Source organism: Symsagittifera roscoffensis, chromosome 6, assembly GCF_963678635.1.
Source record: "Symsagittifera roscoffensis chromosome 6, txSymRosc1.1, whole genome shotgun sequence".
NCBI classification, from domain to species: domain Eukaryota; kingdom Metazoa; phylum Xenacoelomorpha; order Acoela; family Convolutidae; genus Symsagittifera; species Symsagittifera roscoffensis.
Window position 1 is genome coordinate 56,911,409 of NC_087067.1, and position 25,164 is coordinate 56,936,572.

Consider the following 25,164-nt stretch of genomic DNA (forward strand, 5'->3'; position numbering starts at 1 on the left):
TGGAGGACCTGAAAACGGTGGCTGTGATGCACACACTGAGGCAAATTTTGAGATGTTTTTAGTGTCTATTACAGAAGACTTCAGTGGCCATTGAGATGATTGTGACATCAGAAAGTCTGCTTACCATTTTTATTCGATGTCACTAGGTTTTAGTCCTCTAGAGCCGTGATCAGCAGGGTTGAGATGAGTCGCTATATGGTGCCAGATATTGTTTCCTTGAGTAGCGCTTGTTTCGGCTGGATGATCTGACACAAAACTCTTGTTTTTTCTTCGAATTTATCCAGTCAGTTACAGTTTGACTGTCTGTCCACTTGTGTATGTCAGGATCAGCGTTTAGCGTAAGTTGTACTTTAGCAAAATTAACTAGTCGAAATCCAATAGTTGCTGCTTCAAGCTCTAGTTTTGGATTATTATTATTATTATTAAAAAACAAAACCGTTTTTTATAATTAAATTTAATAAAACTTTATTGGAAAAAACATACACTGACTAAATACAGTGCTGATTTAAATTATCCGGACAAAAAGAACAAACTTGAATTTTCAAACGCGCTTTTCTCAAATTGGGTTGAGTTTAGACAAAAAGTGAACAGAACAAATGTTGCTTAGAAATTCACCAGAATTAATATGATGCCATTTTTCTCCGAAATTCTCAACCAAAATTTTAGCCCAAAAATGGGTCAATTTGGCTTTTTTCAATTAATCAAGAATTACGTTGAAACTACTTTGTTAATTGATAAGAATATTATATCATTAGAAGCCTCTTACGCAGCCCAACAAAGTTTAAGAAGGGTTAAATCTCCAAAAACCAATGTAAGAGAAAAAATTTTCACTTGATAATCAATAAATGTGATTTTTACTATAAAACCCAGAATCTCTGTTTAAAAATAAATTTTGAACAATTTGCGCAAACTTTTGGATGTTTAACCCTTCTAAAACTTTGTTAAGCTGCTTAAGAGGCTTCCTGTGATATAATTTTCTTATCAATTAACAAAGTAGTTGCAGCGTAATTCTTGATTAAATGAAAAAAGCCAAAATAACCCATTTTTGGGGTAAAATTTTTGTCGAGAAATTCGGAGAAAAAATGGCACCATATTAATTCTGGTGAAATTCTAAGCAATTTTTGTTCTCTTCACTTTTTGTCTAATCTTAACCCAATTTGAGAAAAACGCGTTTGAAAATTCAAGTTTTGTTCGTTTTGTCCGGATAATTTAAATCAGCACTGTATTAACTTGAATAACAGGAGCGAATCAAAAACCATTGCATCTACGATGAAAACTGCAGACACCACCAGAAAATGACCCAACTTCTCAAACATCAGCGTGAACATGACAAAAAGCAGCTCTAGAAAGTGCAATAAGAAAAATAGATATACGCCTCGAATAAGCAAAAATTCTCGGCTAGGTCTAGGATTCGATCTGCGACCTACAGCAATCTACGCACTAACCACTCAGCCACGCACACTTAACCACCGACAAACACTAGTTACGAATAAAGCAGCTACATATGCTAAGAAATTGCCAATACAAATATACACAATTTGGCATATAACAAACTAAATGCATTAGCATGTAACAAATCAGAAAGCATAAAGCCATATTATGTATAAATTAAGGATTTCAAAAAATTGAGAGATCTTTTGAGTGAGAAAACTTTGAGTTGAAATCGAGTTTTATGATTGTTTTGTCGTTTGAAACTAGTAACTTTTTTCGGTTCAGTTGATGAATTAAAAACACATGAACTCTGTTAACTTATTACTAGTCGAATGTCAAAGCACAGGCTATCAAAAAGCTGCACAAGTGCCCTAAAGGTGGCACCAATATTTTTGACTTAGGTAAGAAAAAAGAAGGTTCTTAATAGCATACCGAACTGGTGTAAATAAGCCGAGAAACATAAGCAGACAAACGAAAATCCGACAATTCAATTTCTCCCGGAAAATTTTTTTCTATTTCATAAGCAATTTCAAAAACAAAGTCCGGCTGGGACACCAACCCCAGAAATTAGGGAACAAAGGCATCCCCGTCACCTCTGTGCTAGCAGGGTGACCACTTCGGGAGTGAAAAAATAGAGACTAGCCTGAATACGCAGCGAAAACTAGTATTCCACAAAAAATTTATTTCGAATGATAGTTTAAATTACAACAAAAAGAACAAAATGATTATTTCAAGATCACGTTTACAATCTTTTACCACGAAACGACTTGATTCTTACCACCGAATGGAGAACTAAATTAGCCGACTAACTTAATGACATGAACTAAGCGCCAAATTAGTAAACTGAAAGACTCAAAACTCAATAATCAAAAATAAATCATTTAAAAAGCAACAACTTAACTACGATCTGAAATTGGAATCTTAATCATCCAAAGCGTATTGCCATTGTCAGCATCGCGATTCATAACTAAAGGACTAGGACTCAAAAAGAGATTTGATGAAAGAAAAATAAAAAACGATTTTTACATTTTGATTTACTGATATCATTCCAAGTTAAGTGTACTTAATAAAATAACAACAAATAAAAATAACAGCTCAAACGCGATCAAACTACGAGACGCTCACATGTACTGTGCTGCGATGTTTCCACCTCGACGCCTTTCTTCCTCTTCTCCGCCATTTCAACTTGTCTTGTCTTGTAAGTCGTTTACAACCCCTGGGGGTCTCGACTGCCACTCCCCGGACACGCCGTGTTCCTCTGTCTTGCTACATTTGTTTTTGTGATGGGGATCCCGCAGTCCGGGCATGTGGTCCTGGCTAGTGTGCTGGCGCTTCTAAGAGTCATTGTGTCATGTCTTCTCGAACAGTAGGTTCTTCTATGTCTCGCCATGTTCGTCGTGCTGAGTTCTTTCCCACAGTCCGGGCACGTCCCTCTTGGGGCCCCTCCACATTGCTTGGCGTGGTTCGTTCTTTGTGCTTTTTGTTCGAAAGTTGTGCGACATTTTTCACATTCGAATATTAGTTCATTGCGCTTGTGGATTCGTGTTTCATGATGGTCTCGTCCCACCTTTGTTCGGCATGTCTTTACGCATGGTGGCCAACGACATTTGAACCCTTCCTCCGTGACTGGTTTACCGGCTTGGCTTCTGGTTGGTTTCTGATCCCCTTTGTGTATTTCGCACATCTTGTTCTCCCATTCATCCATGGCCTTCTTCCTTTCGTTTACAATACCCTTACAATTTTTTCTGTCCATAGTTAGACCTTCGATGTTAGTCCAATCTAACCCTGCCTCTTTTAAAATTCTTTTCCAGTACGTTATAGTGTTGTTCTTCCCATGCTTTGGTCTTTCGCCTACTTCCGTCCAGTTGCCCAGAGTGATTTTCTTTACTGTTCTTGTGTCCGGCATCCTCGTCACGTGTCCTATCCTCTTCAGTGCCCGTGCTTCTATCTTCTGTCGAATTGATGTTATTCCTAGTTGCCTTCTGATCTCAAAACTATTCACCCCTTCCTTCTGCATCCTGTATAGCGCCCGCCCCTTCCCATTATTCCATACGTTTCTGTACGCTATATCGGCCACTCTTTGTAGTTTCGAAATGTCCGTGGTTGTCCAGGGTCTCACCGAGCAGTCGAATAGCATGGTTGACTCTACTACTGCTTGGACAATTACCGCCTTGGTTTTCTTTGAGAGTGTTGACTTCCATAACCATTTCTTGGCCTTTGACCAAGCATGGTAGCCTCTTTTAATCCTCGCGTTTATGTCTTCCTTTCTTCCAATTAGAGTCCCTAACATCCTTGTCCTGTCCGCTGCCTCGCTTCCAAACGTTATGAATTCTTCTTTCCCATTGTGACACACTTCTTCATACTTCAGCATCGTCTTCTTAATTGTCTCTTTACCTCGACTGAGCTCTTCCATACTTCCTAACAGAGTGGAGTCGTCCGCAAACAGCGAGTCTAGTATCTGGAATTCAATCCTGTTGCTGCTCCGTAGGTTCCTTTGGGACGTCGCAGGGGGGAGGCTGTTTCCCGGTCTCCAGGTCCACTTCAAGCCGCATTCTTCCTTTGACTCCTTTATCCGATCCATTTGGGCTTGCCTCATGGATGTAGCATGATAAATATTAAACAGAATGGGCGAGGTGGCTCAACCTTCGCGAAGGCCCCTTTGTGGCGTCCATGGTGTACTCAGCTCCTGTTTGACTTTTACTCGATATTGTGTGTTCTCATGTAAGCCTTTCAGGATTTCTAAGATGCTTGGAGGCATAACTAGCTTTCCTAGTATCCCCCATAAAAGTGGTTTGTTCGTTCTCGGGTACGCCTTTTTTATGTCCAAGAGTACAGCTCCTGGTCTTCTCGGGTTGTGTTGTCTCTTTTTGTTGTGTTGTCAGCGGCATTGATCCCAATTAGGCGCACTCCGTCAATCCCTGACGCGCCGTCCTTCATGAGAGCAACTTCTCGCTCCACTTCCTGCACTGTGAATTCCATTTCTATTTTCCGTGCTGCTTCTCGTGCCACAGTGTCCCTTCTTTGTTCCAGACTATCGATTAAGGATTTAATTTCTCCCTCCGGTCGGTCATATCTCGTTGCCGAGACTTGCATGAAATGCTCTTTGTATTCCTCCGGGCTGAAGAATTCGTCCTCAACACAGCTATTATTGTCTTTGATGCCAATCCTTCTCAAAGTTTTATACAGGATTCTCATATCGCCGCTAGTTTCGGCTCTTTTGGCTTCGTTGACAATCTCTAGCCACCATTCTTCTTCCCAACCTTTCTTCTGTCTTTTGAAATCCTTTCTAGCTTTCCGTATCTCTTCCTTCGCTGCTTCGTTTCCGTCTTGTGCTCGAGCTGTTAGTTCGCATATTCTCTTTTGAGCCCTTTCTATTTCCTCTTTGTGCCTATCCAGCGCGGGGTTTAGGGGTTTTTTTTCTACTGTGCCGCACACTTCTTCTCCTACTCTCTTCATCGCCTTTGCTGTTTGTGTCCAGTCTTCGAGCTCTTCTGTAGCTAATTTATTGGCGTATTCCGTTGCCTTTGTTACCGTTCTTAGTTTTTCCCAGTCTATTTTCTTCTTGGGTTGGCTGGTCTTGTTATTGCGCTTCCTGTCAAGAGAGTTATTCAGGGCACAGCACATCGCTTTCGGTCTGTGGTCGCTTAGATCCTTGCTCGTCGGTACAGTGAAAATCCTCCGTGCGCGTTTTGCCCGGTCTTGTTGTTTCATAATGAAGCCGTCTATTCCATGCCATGTTTTGTTCTTGGGATGCTTCCATGTTCCTCTCCTCTTGTGGCTGAAAAAGGAGTTGCACCAGGCTAGGCTGTTCTCTTGGCACCATTCCAGTAGGTTCATACCCGCTGCATTTGTCTTGCCTAAACCGTGGATATTCGCCGTCTGGTCCGCCCCCCTGGTAGCACTCTCCCCTACCACTGAGTTGAATTCGCCCCCTATTATGACCATGTCCTTGCTCTCGATTAGGGTAGAGAGCTCCTCTCTGTACCTCATGAACTCGATACTGAGGCCTTCCCAGAGTGGTTGATATGTCGAGATAAACCGGTAGCCATCCACGTCTATCGAGATGCTTCTCTCCCGGATTATTCTCCTATAACCTTGATCTGCCCATTTCGAGGCCCACTGGTCCCTTAGGAAAATGCCACTTCTATTTCCATGGATCAATACTCCGAAAATCTCCCTGGCCTTGATCCATTTGAAGCCTTCTTCTTGTTCTTGGAATTCGCTCATCATTACCACTTCCGCCTTGCTGTTGGCTATGGATTTAACAATCTCCGCGAATCTGTTTCTTTTCGGGAAACTAACTCGCGCCCTTTGGATATTCCAAGCCCATAGCGTGGTAGTCTCCTCCCTTCCTTTGTTTCTTGCGTCCTTCATCCACTTCTCATGTCGCTCTCTTTGCCTTCGCTGTCTCTTCTCTCTTTTGTTCCTCTTTCTCCTGATCCGTTTGCTGTCGGGGGGGGGGGGGGGAGCAGGGCAGCATGTTGCCCTGAAACTTGCGTCCCACCTTCCATTCGTTGCATTTTACTGACCACTCGGTTCTTTTGACTCTTTTATCGCACACTGCACACTTCCACACTTTCGGACCTGGGTTTGGTTCCACATCGTTGTACAGATGTAGGGACACCAGAGATTCCGTGTGCCGTAGGGTGTGACGGATCGCCTTCATCGAGGGACGGTTGGCTGTGCCGTCTCTGTTTTGGGGTGTGTTTGAGAGACTCCGCCCGGCAGTGTGACCTAAGTCTGACTCACTGCCGGGCCTTGTCCCCCCCCCGCTTGGTTTGGTCTTTGTTCGATTTCTCTCTGCGCTTTTCTCCACGGGCAGGCGCCAAAACATCGAAAAGCACACCCCAAAACAGAGACGGCACAGCCAACCGTCCCTCGATGAAGGCGATCCGTCACACCCTACGGCACACGGAATCTCTCAAACACAAAGCGTATTGCCATTGTCAGGCATCGCGATTCATAACTAAAGGACTAGGACTCAAAAAGAGATTTGATGAAAGAAAAATAAAAAACGATTTTTACATTTTGATTTACTGATATCATTCCAAGTTAAGTGTACTTAATAAAATAACAACAAATAAAAATAACAGCTCAAACGCGATCAAACTACGAGACGCTCACTTGTACTGTGCTGCGATGTTTCCACCTCGACGCCTTTCTTCCTCTTCGCCATTTCAACTGACTGCTCCTTCAGCTCTTCTTCCTCCTCGTAGACTGGTATTTTGAAGGGCAGGATTATAAGGAAGACTATAATTATGGAAGCAAGCATGGAGAATGAGCCCACTATGACGAATGGCCAGTGAATCATACTCACATCTGCCTCTTTTCGTTGTTCAGAATCACCCGACTGAGCAAAAGCTGGAACAAAAAAAAACCGCTTTGAAAATAGATAGGGTTTTCAAAACACTAAAACGGCATTTCTGTGTAAAAAAAATCCAGTAAAATCCAACATTTTGAATCTCCTTCTAGTTATAATGGAAACGCCTAACTAAATTTGCCGAAAAAAAATTGTATAAGAAGAAAGCCTATTTATGGATAAGATTAAAATGTCTATGATTAACTAGCACACAGGGTTGGCAAATTGTATGTTAGTTTCAAAAATAACAAACAAACAGTAAATAGTCGAAAAAACTATGTTATTTATATTTAAAAAAATCAACACATCAGAAACCGTTGTTTCTTGAAAAAAAAACAGTTTTCCAACTTTCTCGATGCCAAGTTGGGCTCTGAGCTTCCCATACGTGTTCCGAAAATAAACCAAAAACCCGAACTGAAAAATTCTGCACTCGTAAAAAGTCATATACCCCCTCCGCATAAAAATAGTTGTATGCGGAATGCTTTCCAAAGAAATACCCACTTTTCTAAGAAACCGCTAACATCACTGTTAGAAATTATAACACAGAGGCGAAGCTGTGCTTCGCAATCACTAGCGATAACACGACAAAAAGCAGCTCTGGAGTTCTAAAAAGTGCAATAAAAAAAGTAAAAATAAGCCTCGAATTACTAACAAATCGGCGGCATCTCGGACTCGAACCTACGATCTTGAAATTGGAATCTTAATCATCCAAAGCGTATTGCCATTGTCAGGCATCGCGATTCATAACTAAAGGACTAGGACTCAAAAAGAGATTTGATGAAAGAAAAATAAAAAACGATTTTTACATTTTGATTTACTGATATCATTCCAAGTTAAGTGTACTTAATAAAATAACAACAAATAAAAATAACAGCTCAAACGCGATCAAACTACGAGACGCTCACTTGTACTGTGCTGCGATGTTTCCACCTCGACGCCTTTCTTTCTCTTCGCCATTTCAACTGACTGCTCCTTCAGCTCTTCTTCCTCCTCGTAGACTGGTATTTTGAAGGGCAGGATTATAAGGAAGACTATAATTATGGAAGCAAGCATGGAGAATGAGCCCACTATGACGAATGGCCAGTGAATCATACTCGCATCTGCCTCTTTTCGTTGTTCAGAATCACCCGACTGAGCAAAAGCTGGAACAAAAAAAACCGCTTTGAAAATAGATAGGGTTTTCAAAACACTAAAACGGCATTTCTGTGTAAAAAAAATCCAGTAAAATCCAACATTTTGAATCTCCTTCTAGTTATAATGGAAACGCCTAACTAAATTTGCCGAAAAAAAATTGTATAAGAAGAAAGCCTATTTATGGATAAGATTAAAATGTCTATGATTAACTAGCACAAACTATGTTATTTATATTTAAAAAAATCAACACATTAGAAACCATTGTTTCTTGAAAAAAAAAAAAACAGTTTTCCAACTTTCTCGACGCCAAGTTGGGCTCTGAGCTTCCCATACGTGTTCCGAAAATAAACCAAAAACCCGAACTGAAAAATTCTGCACTCGTAAAAAGTCATATACCCCCTCCGCATAAAAATAGTTGTATGCGGAATGCTTTCCAAAGAAATACCCACTTTTCTAAGAAACCGCTAACATCACTGTTAGAAATTATAACACAGAGGCGAAGCTGTGCTTCGCAACCACTAGCGATAACACGACAAAAAGCAGCTCTGGAGTTCTAAAAAGTGCAATAAAAAAAGTAAAAATAAGCCTCGAATTACTAACAAATCGGCGGCATCTCGGACTCGAACCTACGATCTTGAAATTATGAGCCTCACGAACTATCCACTCAGCCATGGACGCTTTATCCATTAGAATACTAGCCACAAACAAAGCCGAGAAAAGATTTTAAGAAATTTCCAATGCTATAGATCGTGATTATAGCAAAAAGTCACACAAGTAAAAACTTTTAATGAACATTTGCATTTGCGAGTTAGGTTAGAAAAAAAGAAGGCTCGTACTAAAACACTAGCTGCTCGCTAGCGTAAATAACATTGTAAGCTAAATTGAATGTTAAATAACAATGTTAAATAACTTCCCAACCTTGCGGGCAACCGAAGTTATTGCAGCATACCTGTAATATTTGTTTTCAACAACGAGTCTTCACTATCTCCTTGTTTACTGCCTGGACACACGACCCCTCTGACTTCTGGGAGGACTAGGAAGCCCACTCCTATGAATGTGAGTTTTATCCCAGGTGGACGCGAAAACAAAATAGAAATGAAAATAATGACCTGAAAAATCACAGACCGACAAAACTTTGTACCATGAAAACACGTTGAACAAAGTGCAGTGATACGTCATAAACTTTTACTGTCAAGAAGAAACAATCACATTTTTTTGAATTTTGACTATGAGCAGATAGCCCATAAAAAAGTGTTAAACAATTCAAGAAAACGGCAAAAAAAATTCACGTCAAGATCTTTCAATACAAAGAAATTTTTGAATTGACTTTTTTAAGATAAAATTAACCCCACTAGAGTTATGATATCAATGACATATTGTTTATTCATCTGCAAAACCTAAATAATAAAATTCTTTCGAGAGTAAAGTCATTCACGTTTTTTTCGTGCCGTTTGATATTAAAAAACCAAAATTTGCCTCAATTTAGCAAAAAAATGGAGAGAACTTGAGAATTTTAAATTCAAATCGCGAAAAAATCAAATCTCAGGATGATCAAATTTTGTGGGAATTTTTCCTGAAAAAATTACACAATTTAAAATGTTTTTACTTCTTTCATTGGCACTTGATAGCCACAAAAAAGTTCTTTAATAAATACTTTCTTTATTTTCATATTTTTAAAAACATAGACAACTAACAATTGGAAAAGAGTAATGAACGCAAGGAAACTGGCAAAAAACTGACTTGTTTTATCAAGAGCCTTCAACTTTTGAACTTCGAAGAAAAAAAACATATGGCCTTCAAGCTCTTTGAATTTATAGAATAATTTATGATGGAAACTTTTTTGTTTAAATTGACCCAATTTGAGAAAACTGGATCAATACTTCGTGACCTTTACACTTTTGCTGTTAGATAGTGGAGTTTGCCTTCCTTTTAACAATGAAAATGAATTGAACTTAAAAAGAAATCACAAGTGAAACCGCAAAAAAATCAACATTGAGCGTGAACAAATTTTTCCCGAAAAAAAAAACGAACAAAAAAAATCAGCAAGACCTATATACGAGTACTCACTACTTTCATTACTCTTAACAACTGTGATATATTTCTACGCAACTAGTTCAGAAACTGCTTTTCTATTTATTATCGTAGTTGTTTTTTTTTATTACTTTGAACAGATTAATGCCCTGGTCAAAAAAAAAAAGAGCATCATCAGCAGACAGTTGAAGAGTTTAAAAAGTTGAAAAATATATGGCTTTAAAGCTCTTTGAATTTCAAGAACAATTTATGAGTGGCACTTTTTTGATAAAATTTTTATCAAATTGAGAAATCGAGTGCAAGGCAAAGTGTTTATTCCGCTGAAAAATCTAAAAACTAAAATCCTAGGTTAAATCAGTCCTTGCTTTAAATCAGTCCAAGTTATAAATTAGTCTTGAAAGAAATGAAAAAATATATTGAAAGCTAGACGGGAAAACATCTTGTATAGAAGTAATGAAAATGTTTTAATATCGAAGGTAAGACACATGCTGTAAAATCAACAAATGTAAAATAAGCAGAACACATACTGAAATTGAATTTAAAAAAATTAGCGACTTCGGTTGAAAAACGGACCCATATTATAACAAGGTGCCGAACGCTTCCCTTGTGTATTATGAGCAGAGGATTTTAGTTTTGCAAACAGTATAGGTCCCGGCTGCTCACCATTAGCGCCGGATCTTTGTAGTCGTTGGCATGGACGCGACCTTTGCATCATATGTGCATGGGCAGTCTTGAGAACTTGTCTATACATGCACCAATGCTAACAAATCATCCCTCATTCTGCAGTTGCGATTGTAGGACAATATCAAAGTGTCCGATATTTCCGATGGACAAATCGAAACAACAGCAAAAAAAAAGCTCTAAAAAGTTTTTTTTCTGGAGCTACACAGAAATTTTTCAAAATTTAAAGGGAAGTTCAGATAAAACAAAATATATTTTCTGAAATTATGAAAACAATGAGTTGTTTCAGAAATTCGCAGATATTTATTTTGAAAAAAGGGAATAATAGTCAGGACAAAACTCTGGAAAAAAAACAACTGTAGAATTTCAAAGAATAAATCTATGGCCTTAGAGCTCTTTGAATTTCAAGATCAATTAATGGCTGACACTTTTTTGATAGAAGTAACCCAATTTGAGAAAATTGGATCACAATGTAAATTTTTTTTATTTCGCAGGGAAATCTTAAAATTAAAACCTATTTTGGAAACTAGAAGTCGACAAGAAGTTTCCTGAAAAAAAAATTTAAAAAATCATCAAGACCTATAAACGAGTATTCACTGCGTTCATGACTCTTGATTGAAGCAATTCTTTTAGCTTAGACTTTACTTAGACTTTACTTAGACTTTACTAGACTTTACTAGACTTTACTAGACTTTACTTAGACTTTACTTGAAGCAATTCTTTTAGCAGGACTCAAGTTTGATGACCATAACGTTAAGAAACCACCAGAATTATTTGAGCCCGGTATGAAATCGAATAAAACATTATATTTATCCAGTAAACTCAAATGTATATTTGTAAGTTTCGACATTTTTGCTTCCTGAATGCACAAAATGAAACTGGGTGATTTTTTTAAAACTTGGCATTTTTTGATAAGTGAGTGTAATTTAGCTGGATTTCCTATGCTAAAAATATTAACGGAAAAAATATCTGGTTTTTCGCACATAAAAATTTTGCTAAAACTTCCCTCCAACCAAGTCTTCTCCGTTATTTTTAGATTTCATTTTTGGCCCTTTCTTCCGTGTTAAAACTGACCAAGAGGTTGGTGAAGTTTCACGCTCTCTTTTTGTAAGCATTCTTCCGTCAGAGGAACATTTTCGTTTGTTATTTTCGATATTTAGTTTGTCTTTTTTTTTCTTTTGCAGAGTAAGAATGAAAATCTACGACCTGATTGTTGAGAACCTCATCCTTTTGTTTTTCTTCGCTTGGAGTAGCTGCACTGTTTGTTTTAGATTCATCAATCAAAACTCCAGATGGTGGTGCTTCAACATTCTTATCTTCTTCATTTTCGGTACCATCACAAAACTTATCGATTGTTGTTTCGTCATCGTTTTTCTCGTCGCTGGCATTATTGGAGCTTGGTTTTTGTGGGTAGTGATTATTTGGATTTTTGGTTATTTGGTTCCCTATGTTACACCAATCATCGTGATGACCTTTTTCTTGGCGTCCTGACATTTTGAACTTTTGACATTCATGTAGTGAAGGTATGTGAAACGAGATTTCTACACCTTCCCACTTCTTGAAACCATCCATTCTGGATTTGTAAGACCAGTCCGTCAGCTTTTTTCTTGTTCTTCGTTTTGTATTTTAACTTCTAAAATTGCTCTTCCTGTGTAAACATACTGACCCGGTTCTGTTACGATACAGGTCTCACGTTGTTATATGGGGCTATGAATTATGTCTTCTAACAATTGGAGAATTAATTTCGCTTCGATATCGTTGCATACATAAGGCAAATTCGACAATTTGATTTTGGCTAGTTTTTTCTGTAATCAGAAGGTCAAAAGTATCATAGTAACCGAGGTTACAGTCATGAGTCCCTTCATCATGTATTCCAGTCAAAATCCTTGGAATTTTCTAGATATGGAAGTGATAATGATAAAAGAAGATGTCAAGTGTTTGAGTCCTTTTCATTTAAAATCAATACGGGTTACGCTTCTTCAATAAGAACACGCAACTCGACACGAGATAATATAATATACAAGTGTTACAAGTAAAAATTCTGAGTTGTTGGTTCGACAGTTTTAACCTTAAATTTTTGCACGGGATGACGTTCAACCATTGGGATCCAAATCTATCTTGGAACGCGTTGAACCTTTTTACGTCCGTTGGTTCGAGTCGTAAAATCAAGTCTGCAATTTCGCTGTCAAAAATTGGCTCCGTCCAATTTTTTTGGATTTCATTTTCCGGAGCCATTTCAATTTTTCCAAGGTCAAACCACCGTTTAAGCGCATCATCATAGGTTCTATCCACATGCTCCAAACCAAAGATTTCGCTCAAGGCATCTTTCGCTCCTACTGCTGAGGCTAAGAAAGCGGGTAAAGCGAGTAGAAGAGCGGAAGAAACGCCCAAGCCACCTTTGGCTGCCGGGAGAACTGCTTGTAAAAACTGGTTATCATCCATTTTCACGTTAGTGACCTTGCATAACGAATTTCTTAGTAATTTATCGTAGCCCTCCAAAAAATCATTTTGCAAAAATCAAGGGCTCGTACGCAAAAAATATAGGAGTTTTGGCATGCTAAAGCAATTTTTCAGGAGGTAAAAACCATAATGGGCGTCTAGTTTGTCAATGACATCCGAGATTTTTTCAAGCTCCTTAATTTTTTCGTCGAGCAATTCTTTTCGGCAAAGTTCGCCGATTGGAGATCCTAAAATGAGGAGTTCTTCTTTTGTTTTTATTTTTATTTTGGGGCATATTTTTCGAAATTGTGTTAAAATTGAACTATACTGTGTACTAGTAGTCGGTCCCAAAAAACAAAGTTCACACTTCTCAGTGTTTAAGCTCAGGCCGTAATTTTGTTCCGATTTCAGAATCTTTTTAAGGTCCCGAAGTACTACCTTATAGTCGTCGGCTAAATTCCCATCATCTAAATACCAGATGTTAATTTTCGACTCCAACTGTTTGACTAGTGTATGAATTGTTTCCGCAAAAAGGGGTGGGGCTTCAGGATCACCTTGCTGAGTTCCGTCTTCTGACATTATGACAGAGCTTCCGTAAAAAAAGGTAACTAGGTTTACCATACGCGCAATGGGTGTAATTATACAATTCGGGGCGATTTGAAAAAACATGATTCAGCATTGTTTCTCTGTTTAAAGAGTTAAAGGCATTCTTAAAATCTAGTCTAAAAGAACAGTACATTTTGGATTGTCGTCGCGCTCAATTAGGTTTCCAAACGAGTGCGCAGCTATTTCTGCTCCTCGTTTGGTACCGCATCCTACCTGTACGTTTCCGAAAAAATTTTGTCGCTCGGAGAGGGCCTTGCTTCCAGCGCATTTAGACGCGATACGTCTCAGCGTGTTGCCTATGGCGATCGGTCTCAACCCTCCGTCTATTTTTATGAGGGCGATAAGCTTTGCGCCAAAAAAGAAAGGTCTTAGTGGTTCCGGTATTTTGCCATCTCCAATGAGGTTTATCAGCTTAGTGAGCGATTTCAGAAAATTAGGTCCTGCACTGCCATTCGACTTACTAACAAGATCTTTAAAAATTTGAGGAAATATTTTATCAGGTCCTGCTGCTGATCCGTTTGGAAAGGACATTATCGCTTTGTATAGGTCGAAATCGGTTATGAAAAAACTATCCAACTTTTCTGGATTTGGAGCTGCAAATTTGGCTCGCTGCGGGTGCTTAGACAACAATTTTTGATCGTTATCAGTTGAAAAAGGAGCTATTTTGTCATCCGAAGCAGCCAGCCTTATTCCTCCCTTTACATTTCCTCCATCGAGCTTACTACTTATTAACTTTATTCTCTGCTCGAGGTCTCTCAGAGGCCGGCTTGAAACTTGGGGATGGGGTTTTGGAAGTGACATGTCATTTGCTCGAATTTTTTTATTTATCAAAGAGCTCATGCTTGTGGTCTGTTTGCGTCGACTTTTTTTCGGTTGCTCCAGAAAAACAAGAACGACGTTAAAAAAATTAGCCATTTTGTAACATCTTCTACATTGTAGACGAGGTCATTTATTTTGTCCGACAGACTTTCCGCCAAGGGAGCACGCGAGTCTTTTGGTACTCTCTTGAGTACTCGGAAATTTGAGATGGCTGTATTAATATAATTGTCTAGCACTAAATCATTACCTATTGTTGCTTTATTAACAGATTTTACATCAACGCATAAAGGACACTGAAACCATTGGGTTTTCTTAGAGTCGCTAAGAGAAATATTTACACAACTGATATGATACCAACTAGAACAACAATCACATCTAATCCAATTTATCAGTCCTGAAGGTTTTAAGCAATCTTTGCTTGTACACTCTTTGTTGTTTTTCCTCATCTTGACGCAGCATAAAGGTAAAAAAAAAGGATTTTGACTGGACTTTAGGGGACTGAACTAACCCATGATAAGCGGTTAGTGGGAATTTTACAAATCAGCAAAAAAAAAAAGACAACTAAATTAATTTAAAAGGTTAAAAGGCAGCATAAAGGTTAAAAATCAAAAACTAGGAACAATCTCATTCGAGCTCAGCAGGTCCAGCGGCGCACCACCAGACTCCTCAAGCCAGTTCCACTTCCCCACCTCCCCACAGAAAGCCACTTGACAGACCTGTCTCTAAAATCCCTCAGAGGGCGCTCCACATACAGGCACAAACATCAAAAATAACAAATCTATTTAATAAGTTTATCACAACAATTAGGCTAATACCCTATGTGGGCTTTAACTTACCCTATGTGGGCTAGTTTAGGGTAATTGTTCTTGGGTCTATGAGACCTTGGAAAGCATGCCATTGGAAATACCGTCCTGTTAAGTAGAATGATTCCTTCGCTTTTGATTCTAGTTATGAATTGCTCTGCTTCGGGGGAACAGTAACTGTCAGTGCATGAAGTTTACGGTCATCTTTCGTCACAGTTATTGTTTTTGAGATTGTCATCTTCTGTTGCATTGTTGTGGGGAATTGTTTAAGTATATCGGAAGCACAACTTCGATATGCCTGCGCCAGATTTTCAGCCGACTTTAAAATTTCTCTCGAGAACGGGGGGGATGATTTTGATTATTTGGATTTGTTTTGTTTCTGTCGTCGATTTGTTTGCTGTTAGCGCATTTCTGAATTTTGTGTCCATTTCAATCAGCACTTTATGAGTAATTGGTAGCTGAGATTCTGTCAGTTGTTGTTGACTCATGACTTGGTTTTATTCAATTGTAACATTCGTCTACTGCAGTCACACATGAGGCTTAAGAAAAATAGGCCCTATAACCACTGGCTCAAGGGTCAGGGACACCATCTCTCGTGTTTTTCTACCTCAAGAACGGTCGGAGCCAGTTCGGTTCGTTTGTGACATGAGACTACGACCCGTTACAGCTTAAAGGCTACTACTAAAATATCCCCCCACTCTAGAATTAGAAACGTCCCCATACTTTGGTCTCTAGATACCCAAAATACATGAACGCCGTTAAAAACCGGGTTGGAACAATCCGTTAAGTTACTTTTTTATTAGACAGTGGAACTTTGATCCATTTCAGATGGATCAACCTAAAACTCGCCTTACCTCAACATAACAATCATAAAACACACTCTAGGAATTTAAATTTGTACTCACATAGTAGCACGCTCAAGAAGTGGGAAATAATCCAGTCGGTAGTTAACTCAAGAATTAAATAACGTAACTAAATGAGTCTAATGTTTTATAGTTTTAACAATGAGAACGAGTTTATACTCTAGACAATAGTTTTCTTGTGAACCATTAGGACACTCAAGCTGTCCACCTTTCCACCGAAGGTTCACTCTAGTCCAGTTCCAAATAATACTCCAGTCGCTATAATCCAATTCGAGGGAATGCAATCGTCTCTGTCACAGATGGGACAGCTCTACTCTCGATTATTATAGTGATGGAAATTGCGAATAGCAATTTCCTACTGCTTTTTCTTACAACTTTCCCGCGTGTGCGACTCAATTGTTCTGAAATTGTTCTAACTTCTTTTTCTGATTTTCAGTTCTCGCGAGAAAATCGTGCATGACAGGTTCCATTCGAAATTTTGAAAAATTAGATTTCACTCCAAAATCAAGTGTTTTTTTGCTCCTCTCAAGGTCAAACTTCCAAATATGACCGACTGGCACATACTCCCCGGACTCGAGATCGATGTCCTCATCGCGCGCTGTCTTCTGCCAGTGAGTCCCAGAAAAACCGAGTCTTGCTCAAGATACAGTGCCAGTGGTCATTTACAGAAGTTTGCAGCAGATTTAAGCTTATCTACACCCCAAAGTTCACAGCCATTTAAAATTTTCACACTATTGCTAAACAGCAACCAAAATCTGCATACACCTGCACCCTTGAATTTTCGCTTTTCAAGCCAATCATTTTAAAATCTCTTTTGTCCTATTCAATCAGGAAATTTTCATGCAGCATTTCGATTTATATAATAAATATAGTATATTAGTAACAATATTTGCTTTGTTAAAATTTCTTTTTCGTGAATCCAAGTTTCACTCGGATCCACGCTCAAGCCCCCCTTCCCACTCAAGACTCAAGATCCATCCGATTTGCCCATTCATCTCGTACTCTTCGCCTTGGAGGTACTGCATCCTGAAGTGCTAGATGCGGCAAACTGTCTCAACAGTTCCTCTTCATCATCGGAACTAATCACAATCTCCTCCCAAGCCTTCAGCTGTTCATAGGATCGCATCCATTCTCTCTGCTCCTGCAACCTCTTTGCTTGGTTGGGTAGTGCCTTCACCCTAGCTTCTCGGTTCAAGCAAAAGGAGTTGTGCAGGCTCAAGCTCACGTTCTTCGCCAGGTCTTCCTCTAGTATCGACTCCCTCGCTTTGGTATTGTCTTTTCCATCCTGTCGTGATCGCATTACGATGGGTTAGCAGGGGTCTCTTGAAAGCTTCCGGCCCAATCTCGGCCTGGAACTGTCGATACTCTTTTTGATGTTTTCTCATGTGATCTTTCGTTGTCATGTACAACCAAGACGTCAGTGTCGCCCGAAACCATGGAAAGTACCTCAAGCGACTCCATACGTGCCTGACTTCCGTCGGTATGGCGAATACTTTCCACGCAGTCTCAAACAACTCGAGTCTCCAGCTGTAGTCTATCGCGTATATTGACTCAGCCGTTGGCGTCGTCGCCTCCCGATACTTCGTTATATTCTCTTCTATCCATCTCAGAGCTAACATCGTACTCACTACTAAGATCGTCACATTCTGTCGGTGATCCGGTAGTCCGATCGACCGGACTTCTTCCATATCCCACACCAGGCAAAGGTTCTTGTGATCTGGATACCACACCGTTTGCGCTAAACAGTGGCATGGGCATTCTCCATGGGTGATGTCAATGCTCCTGAGGTTACGCTCCCCCGAGGCTTCCAAGAGAGGCTCAAGCTCCATCATTTTCTCATGCATCGTGTCGTTATCTTCCAGGTTTGGAGCACTTCCCACAGGTTTTCCGATCACGTTTTGTCTCTCGTGATCGCTCGTGTTCTCTCTCTCCAACTTCAAAAGTTCTTCTTCCCAGATTTCACTCAAGTCATCTCTCAATTCTTTTGGTACTGTCCCTCTGATTTTTCTCAACAACTTGTGCGAGTGATGCGATATCCGAGCCAACCTCACGCACTTGGGCACTGAGAAGGCCTTGTCCACCAGTACTCTCTGGCTGGATGCTTCCACCATCACCATGTGCAGTGGGTAGTGACTTCCGCACAAGTTGGCCATCATTGACCCTATCAGCGATTTCGCGTTCAATGGCAAGCCATAAGCTTCGCTCATGGGAAATCCCATTTCCGCCTCGAGACCAACCTTCCAGCTCCGGATGTGTTTTTGAGTCACTTGCAACACCCCGGGCCATGATTCTACGCTCAACGCCGTCACTAAATGATGTTCAGATTCTAGTCTTTCCAGTGACTGCAGACTACACATTCTCGAGAAGAATCCGAGAGCTGTCGCTATATTCACCGTGGTTCTCGCGTAACACTCCGCTACTATTTGCACTTCACTTTTCTCCCTTTCTGTTATGTCTTCGAACCAAGTGACCAGGTCTTCTTTTTGAAATGACAGTATTCTAACGCATGACCGTCCATCGCAGGTGTGCTCTCCGTTCCCACACGTCGAATCCAGACAGCTACCCGGCTCCAATTTCTTTGCTGACCCGGGATTACTAGTCTTTTCGCTTGGCTCTTGCATCTGAGGTGAAATTAGCTTATGCAGCACACTCAACTTTGCCAGATCTTCATCTTCCGTTGGTGCTAACCTCACTCGCTCGGTGGCTTCCTCGATCAGACTCGCGTGGGGATGTGGACACCAGCAGGGTCTTAATAGCTTCCATACCACTCCCAAGTTCGTGGTTAACAAGCCATTTCCATCGCCCATGTTCACTTCAACTCTCTTGTTTGAACGCGGTATGCTCACCACCTCTGGTGTTTTCTCAAGAACCAGGCCCAGGCTCGGCCCCTCTTTTTCCACCGCGTCTATTTCCATTATTCTTTCTGTCCAAAACTTCAGTAGCTCCGCTACCTCATGGTTCCTGTGGGCGCCTCCAGCTTCCGAGTCTAAGAAGGGGTTGTAGGCCATTCCCATCACTCCAGACACATATTGGTATTCCCCCTTTTCGCTGATTCTCGAGTACTGCTCTGACGAGGCCAGGTTACGGTGAACATCATGTTCTTCTTCGAACTTCTTATTATAAAACCTCCGTACCTCGTCTAGCTTCCTATGGTTCTCTAGGGATAGTCTGGAACCCTCTTCCTTTTCTATTCCTGTGCTCTGATACACGTTCAAGATGACCGTTGAGACTCTTTTTTCCATGGTTTTGCTTACGCTTGCTCTCTGTTGGCAGGCCAGGATGGTGCTATCAGACATCATCGACATTATCCATCTCAAGAAACACGTGGCATCCTTTCTTCTGGCCAGGCTCAAGCCTGAGTTGTCCCTGGCTACGTGTTGCATCAGTGCCTGATACACATCTAGCTTCTTGCTTCCCAACTTCAGTCTGTCATACGAGGTCAGTGTTTCCAATTCTATCCCCACCAGACTCCAGGTGAACATTAATTGTCCTGCAGTTCTAACGAAGGGATTCGCCATTAATGGTGGTGCTGATGAGGGTGTCCTCATTGCTTCTTCAAAATGATCCTTCAACAAACTCTGCCAGGACCTCTTCAGATGATTTGCCATTTCTATTCTATTAACCTCGGCCTTTTGCTGGGTGGCCCAATTACGTCGCTTGCGAGCTACTCCACTGTCCAACTTCTTCCAGCAGTCCTCCATTTCTTTCAATGTTTCAAGGGCCACCCACCACGTCCGGGAGGTGTTTCTCGTCTTGTTCCTTTCCAATGGATCACTTGTCACTCGCTTGCCCGTGGCCTGGTGTGCCTTCGAGATCCATTCTTTGCCGACATCTACTTCCCATGTCTGTCCGTTCGTTGAACCTCTCTTCACGTTTATCTTCTGAGGCTTGAAGTCTTCCTCCGATTTCGAACTGGTGGAAACCTCTATTTCCCTCTCTACTTCAAGTGGTCTTCTGAGCTCCGAGCTGCTCTTGTATGCCGCCGTCTTGCATCTAGCCAAAACCATGGGCGCCGTCTCTCTCAAGTTTCCTTCCGAAACAGCATCCACTGAAGGACTACCCAATCCTTCCACTTCTCTCTTCCTCTTGCGAGTCTTCACATCTCTACTTGAGGGTGTTGTGGCTACCATCACTGATTCGACCTCTCCATCCACTCCTTCCAACTCTTGCCTCCCCCCTGCTCGAGCCTTAAGGATATTAGTACTTTTAATCATATTACTAGTCCCAACCTTATCCCTTTTTATATCATCAACCATTTTATCTACAGTTTTTTGTCTCCGAGTAGAGCTGTCCTCACATTTTTCTTCTCTAGTCTTCGATCGTGAATTCCTCAGCTCTACCAGCTTGCTCAGTAGCTCTTTTCTCGCCTTCTCATCTAGGCCCGTTCCTATCAGAAGCGGTTCTTCAAATCTTACGACTGTGTCCCACAGTTCCTTCTTGAATTTGTCCAGCGTCGTCTCGCTGCCCACTTCTTGATTGAATTCTTCCAAGAACTCCTGCCAAGCATCGTCCTTCAGTGATCCCAGGAATATGTCCCTGTTCCCTTTGAAAGTGTTCTTTTCCCTTTCCTCCGAGCTCAAGAGTATCATCTCCATATTGAAGGTCTCACTTGCCAATGGCAATTCCAGATCCTTCCGGGGAGACGGATTCAGAGGTGGGGTGGCAGTATCTGCCCAATTCTCTTCGCTCAAGTCTTTCAACAGCTCTTGAGTGGTGAGTTTCTCCCCTGATGGCCCTGGTTCAGGCGTATTCCCCACCTCCATGTCTTCTCCAGCTTCACTGAGAGTTTCATCCATACTCTCTTCCTCTGATTCATTTCTTCTTCTCTCGAGAATTCTTTTGAATCGATCCTCAACGGGTCCACTCCTCTTGTCTCCAGGCGTGTCTACAGACAGTGGTGACGGTGTCGTAGGATCCAGCTTTTTATATTCCGTCAGGGCTACATGCAGTTGACCTGCTGCATCTAGTTCTGTTCCCTCCTGTGTCACTTCTACTTGTTCCAAGCCATAGGGTGCCTTGTATTTTCTCGTGGCAAATTTCATTTCGTCCACCAATGCGACGTGCCCCTCCATCACGATCATCCTGCCATCATCCCATATGGGTAGCATATTCTCAAGTCCTTCCTTCTCAAGAGTCCTCAAGACTTTCCGCAGTTCATATCCAGGGGGCTGCGAACCTCTACTCTTTTTCGCTTGCGTCGTCCACGAATTTACCTTCATCTCGCTGGTGTGGAAGTAGACTGCCGCCGTGTAGCCGATGAACAGGGGATCCCAGCCATCCGTGAAATGCCTCTGCGTTTCCTCCGTCATCATCGTCGCCATTATGGAGGGAACCACCAAGGGACTATTCATTCCCAAGGTCATCCTCCTGACTGTCGGGAACTCGGGCATGGTGGCTGGTAGGATTTCTTTCTCCATTATGGCCTCCAGCTCCCTCTTGACTAGTGCAAAGCACTCCTTCCAGGCGGGGATTCTCAAGACTTCTCGTCCGTCGGCCGTCAATGGGTTTAGGTTCCAAAACTTTGGATACATTTCAATGGGGCCCTCTCGCTTGCCTCCCATTCTACATTGCATTTGTCCCCTGAAGTTGCACACCATCATCTCGGCATCTTTCACTTTTCCGAAGAGTACCGTGTTGCTCATACGCGCCCTGAGCACCTCCTGCTGACACCAATTCAGCGCTGTACCATCCAGTACGCTGATGAGACTCAAGTGCGTCACCGAGTGACGATACGTTATCACCAGGGGATCTGGAAACGCGTACGTCACTGCTGGACCATAGATGCAGGTCACCACCTCCTCTAGACCCCGGATTATCCCCATTGGGTCCGACCTCATTGCCAGGCACAGGTCCGTCAACAGAGGCATCCCTCTGTTCGCCTTCTCCCATTCTTCTCTCGAGGTTGGGTTCTCATCTTCACCCGTCATGTATCGATTCTGCATCATGAGGTATTGCACCAGCAGTGTCTTCAACCCTGCGGCACACTTGTAGGAGCTGGTTTCAATGCTCGTGTGGACTCTCCCCATAGACAGAGGTTCTCCATATTCCATTAACCGATGAAACGACACCAATTCCCCATGGGTCAAGAGTACTAGTGCCAGATACCCATCAACTCGAAGTGTCTCCACTCCTCGACTAAACATGTATGCTGGGCCCATGTTGAACAAGTATCTGGGGTAAACCAAATACAGGGCCAAGAGCAGGCTGATGGACATGCCCAGTATCTCCTGTACGAAGGCTCCGAAGATAGTCGCCGTGGTGCCGAACACTCCTGCCAAGAATTCTTTCTCCCAGCAAGGACTCAAGAACTTGAGAATCTCGTAATCTCTCCTAGTCTTCAATTCGCCGTTGGCGTGCTCTCTCCAAAATCCTCCAATCGTCACTTCATTGGCGGCCGAGACAAATCTAGCCACCGTCATGTCTCTCGTTTCAGCTAGCTCCAGTTGCTTCTCTAGAAAACTCCAGATTTGTTTCACGAGGAGTGGTGCTTCCTCCCTCGTTTTATTCGTGACGTTCTCCAGCCTTGGTGTCAGGAATGGCCACCAGCCATTCTCTTGAGTCAAGCGATATTTCATGGATTCTAACTGTTTCTCCGTCTCGACCACATTTCTTCTCTCGTTGCTGGGACCTCTAGACCTGCTGGTGGAATTTGCGACTTTCACATCCATACTCCGGAACCACAGGCTGGCCGTCAACTGGTTTATCGCCGGGTGGTCGTCCCCGATGACTGGGCTGAACTTGAGTTGTCTAGCAAAGTTCGATACCTCTAGCAAGAGTACCTCATCCAATACAATCAGGACGTCGGCCAGTCCGTAAAAGCCCCTCAGTGCATGAGATATGTCAGCCCATGCCGCCGACAATTCTGATTTGTAAAGCCTCAAGTTCGATGGCTCCAGCTCTCGGTTGGGGGCTGCAATCAGAATCCGCCATTCACTCCCTTCTGCTATCAGGATCAAGACCGCGTACACGAATTGTAGGGCGGGTGGCATATTTGCGGATCCTGGGGATGTGGTAAACACCACCTTCGTCTTAGACCCAAATCTCGAGGCTACGTTCTCTTGTACCTCATTCATCGCCGCAAATAACGCCTGAATAGCCTCCCATATCTTCCTTGATGTCGGAATCTCCTTGCCCTTCAGTCGCTCAAGAAGTCCCATCGCGTGCAGGTGATCATTCATTCCTGCAAACAATAGCAGCTCAGGTTCACAGGGCATCTCCGACTTTATTGCCACCACTAGAGTCAACATCTGGTTCAATTCGGCTCCTGGCAAGGAGTATACCAGAGTCTCCGGCCAGAACAACTTGGGAGACGTTCCTTCGAAGTCCGATCCCACCACAATGACTACTCTTGCAGCAGCTGGATCTGCTCTATCATAAACTGCCAGAGTTTTGGCCAGTTGGGTGCCACCACAGGGCTTCCCGTACCTGGGATCTTCTGCCAACTTCGGACCTTCGTAAGCGGCATCAGGCAATTCCATTCCCCCCGGATTGAGTAGCTTGTCTACCACCTTTAACTGCGCCGGGGTTGCCAACCTGGCGATGCCAGTTCGGTGCTTGGGAGGTTCTATTATAAGTCCAGGACTCCCCAACAGCTTGAGAGGCCTGTAGTTAATGGGTCCCATGATCGCTTTTGTGGGAATTCCAGTCAGGTCTGTAGTCTCCATTAACTTCGCTCTCGAGAAGTGCGCCTCGTGAGCTTTCAACCAGTCTACGCAATGATGTCTATTCAAATCCTCGTGCGACACTCGTTCGATCCCCAGGGTTTCCGCCAACTCTCGTCTGCATTCCAAACTCTCTAGATCCAGTTCCTTCACCTTCTCAGGATATCTCAAGCGGGCAGTCTCCATAGACTTCTTTTCTCTCCTGCCATCTGCCACCACCACAGAGGACATCGCCGAGCCCGGAGGTGTTGATGACTCTACCTCCTCCGACTCCATTGGCGTGGCACTCTGCAATCGGGTCTGATTGCTCCTTGAACTGTCTCTAGTATCAACTCTCGCTCCCAAACGACCAGCCAAGGCCCTCGAGGCAAGGAATGGTGGGTTGGGAGGTGGTCCTAAAGTGAATTGGGCTGTCTCCAGCAGGTCCGCCTCTAGCGTGTTTATGTGTTCCTGGAAGACGTCGTTCAGCCACTCCGCTCCCCTTGGCCTATCGAAATGGATTCCATCTTTTGAGGTGTCTTCAGGGAATCCCTTTTTCTCCATACGTTCTGCTATGTCCAACAGCCTGAGAGGAAGCACACTCTTTCGGTGTATGTCTCGGATCACCTTGTTCAGGCTCCGCACCTTCTGGTTCATCTCTAGGGCGTGCTGATCAAACATCATGTTGTAGGGGACCGTGCATACCGTCAGCAGGATGGGGTCCATCTGGATCCTCAGTTCCTCAAGAAGGCAGCTCATCTTGTCGCACAGCCTCGTTACTTTCCTCGCTTCTCCCCTTGACACGTCGTTGGTCCCAACCATCAGGGTCACTGTGTAAACTTTGGTCATCCCTAGCATGTCCAGGGTTGCCAACATCTGTGGCGTGGCAGCTCCAGCGAAACTCAAGACTCCTGTCTGCCAATGTGACCGTATCTGGGTCAACACCCGCACCAGGCTATCCCCTATAATTAGGTGAACTGCACCCTCTGGCACACGAGGTGGCGCTAGATACTCCACCCAGGCTGCGTCATGGAAGCAGTCCCTCCTGGCTCCCTGTTCCGCACTCCAGTCCAGCCGATTGTGCCTGTGGTAGTTCCCTTCTGTATTCTTCTTATAGATTGCGATCACGACATTCCTGACCGGCTGTTCCCTCCAAGTTGGGGGAAGCTCTGGCCTTGTCGATCTTTCACGACTCTGCTGCTGCAATTTCTCGCCTAGCTCCTTCAGGCGCGATAAGGCGCCGCTCACCTGACTGCCATTCGAGGTCGAGGTTGGGGTATATCCTGGTAACACCACATCCATCAGAGGACGTACAGGTTGTGTCTCTAGGTTGCGCAAGGAAGGCGTCAGGTAATTCG

General features: G+C 42.6%; 2 protein-coding genes across 2 annotated transcripts in view; both read right to left on the reverse strand.

Annotated features, from left to right (window-relative positions):
- Positions 1–15,302, reverse strand: part of LOC134848239 (mitotic apparatus protein p62-like) — a 204,708-nt gene extending 189,406 nt beyond the window's left edge. Inside the window, exon 1 of the mRNA XM_063865623.1 lies at positions 15,279–15,302. The gene's annotated coding sequence lies outside the window, so the exon portion shown is untranslated. The remainder of the gene's footprint in view (positions 1–15,278) is intronic.
- LOC134848842 (uncharacterized) lies at positions 4,249–5,658 on the reverse strand. Its single transcript, XM_063866355.1, has one exon. It carries the CDS (start codon positions 5,656–5,658, stop codon positions 4,249–4,251), a length of 1,410 nt encoding a protein of 469 aa, XP_063722425.1.
- Positions 15,303–25,164: the final 9,862 nt, after the last annotated feature.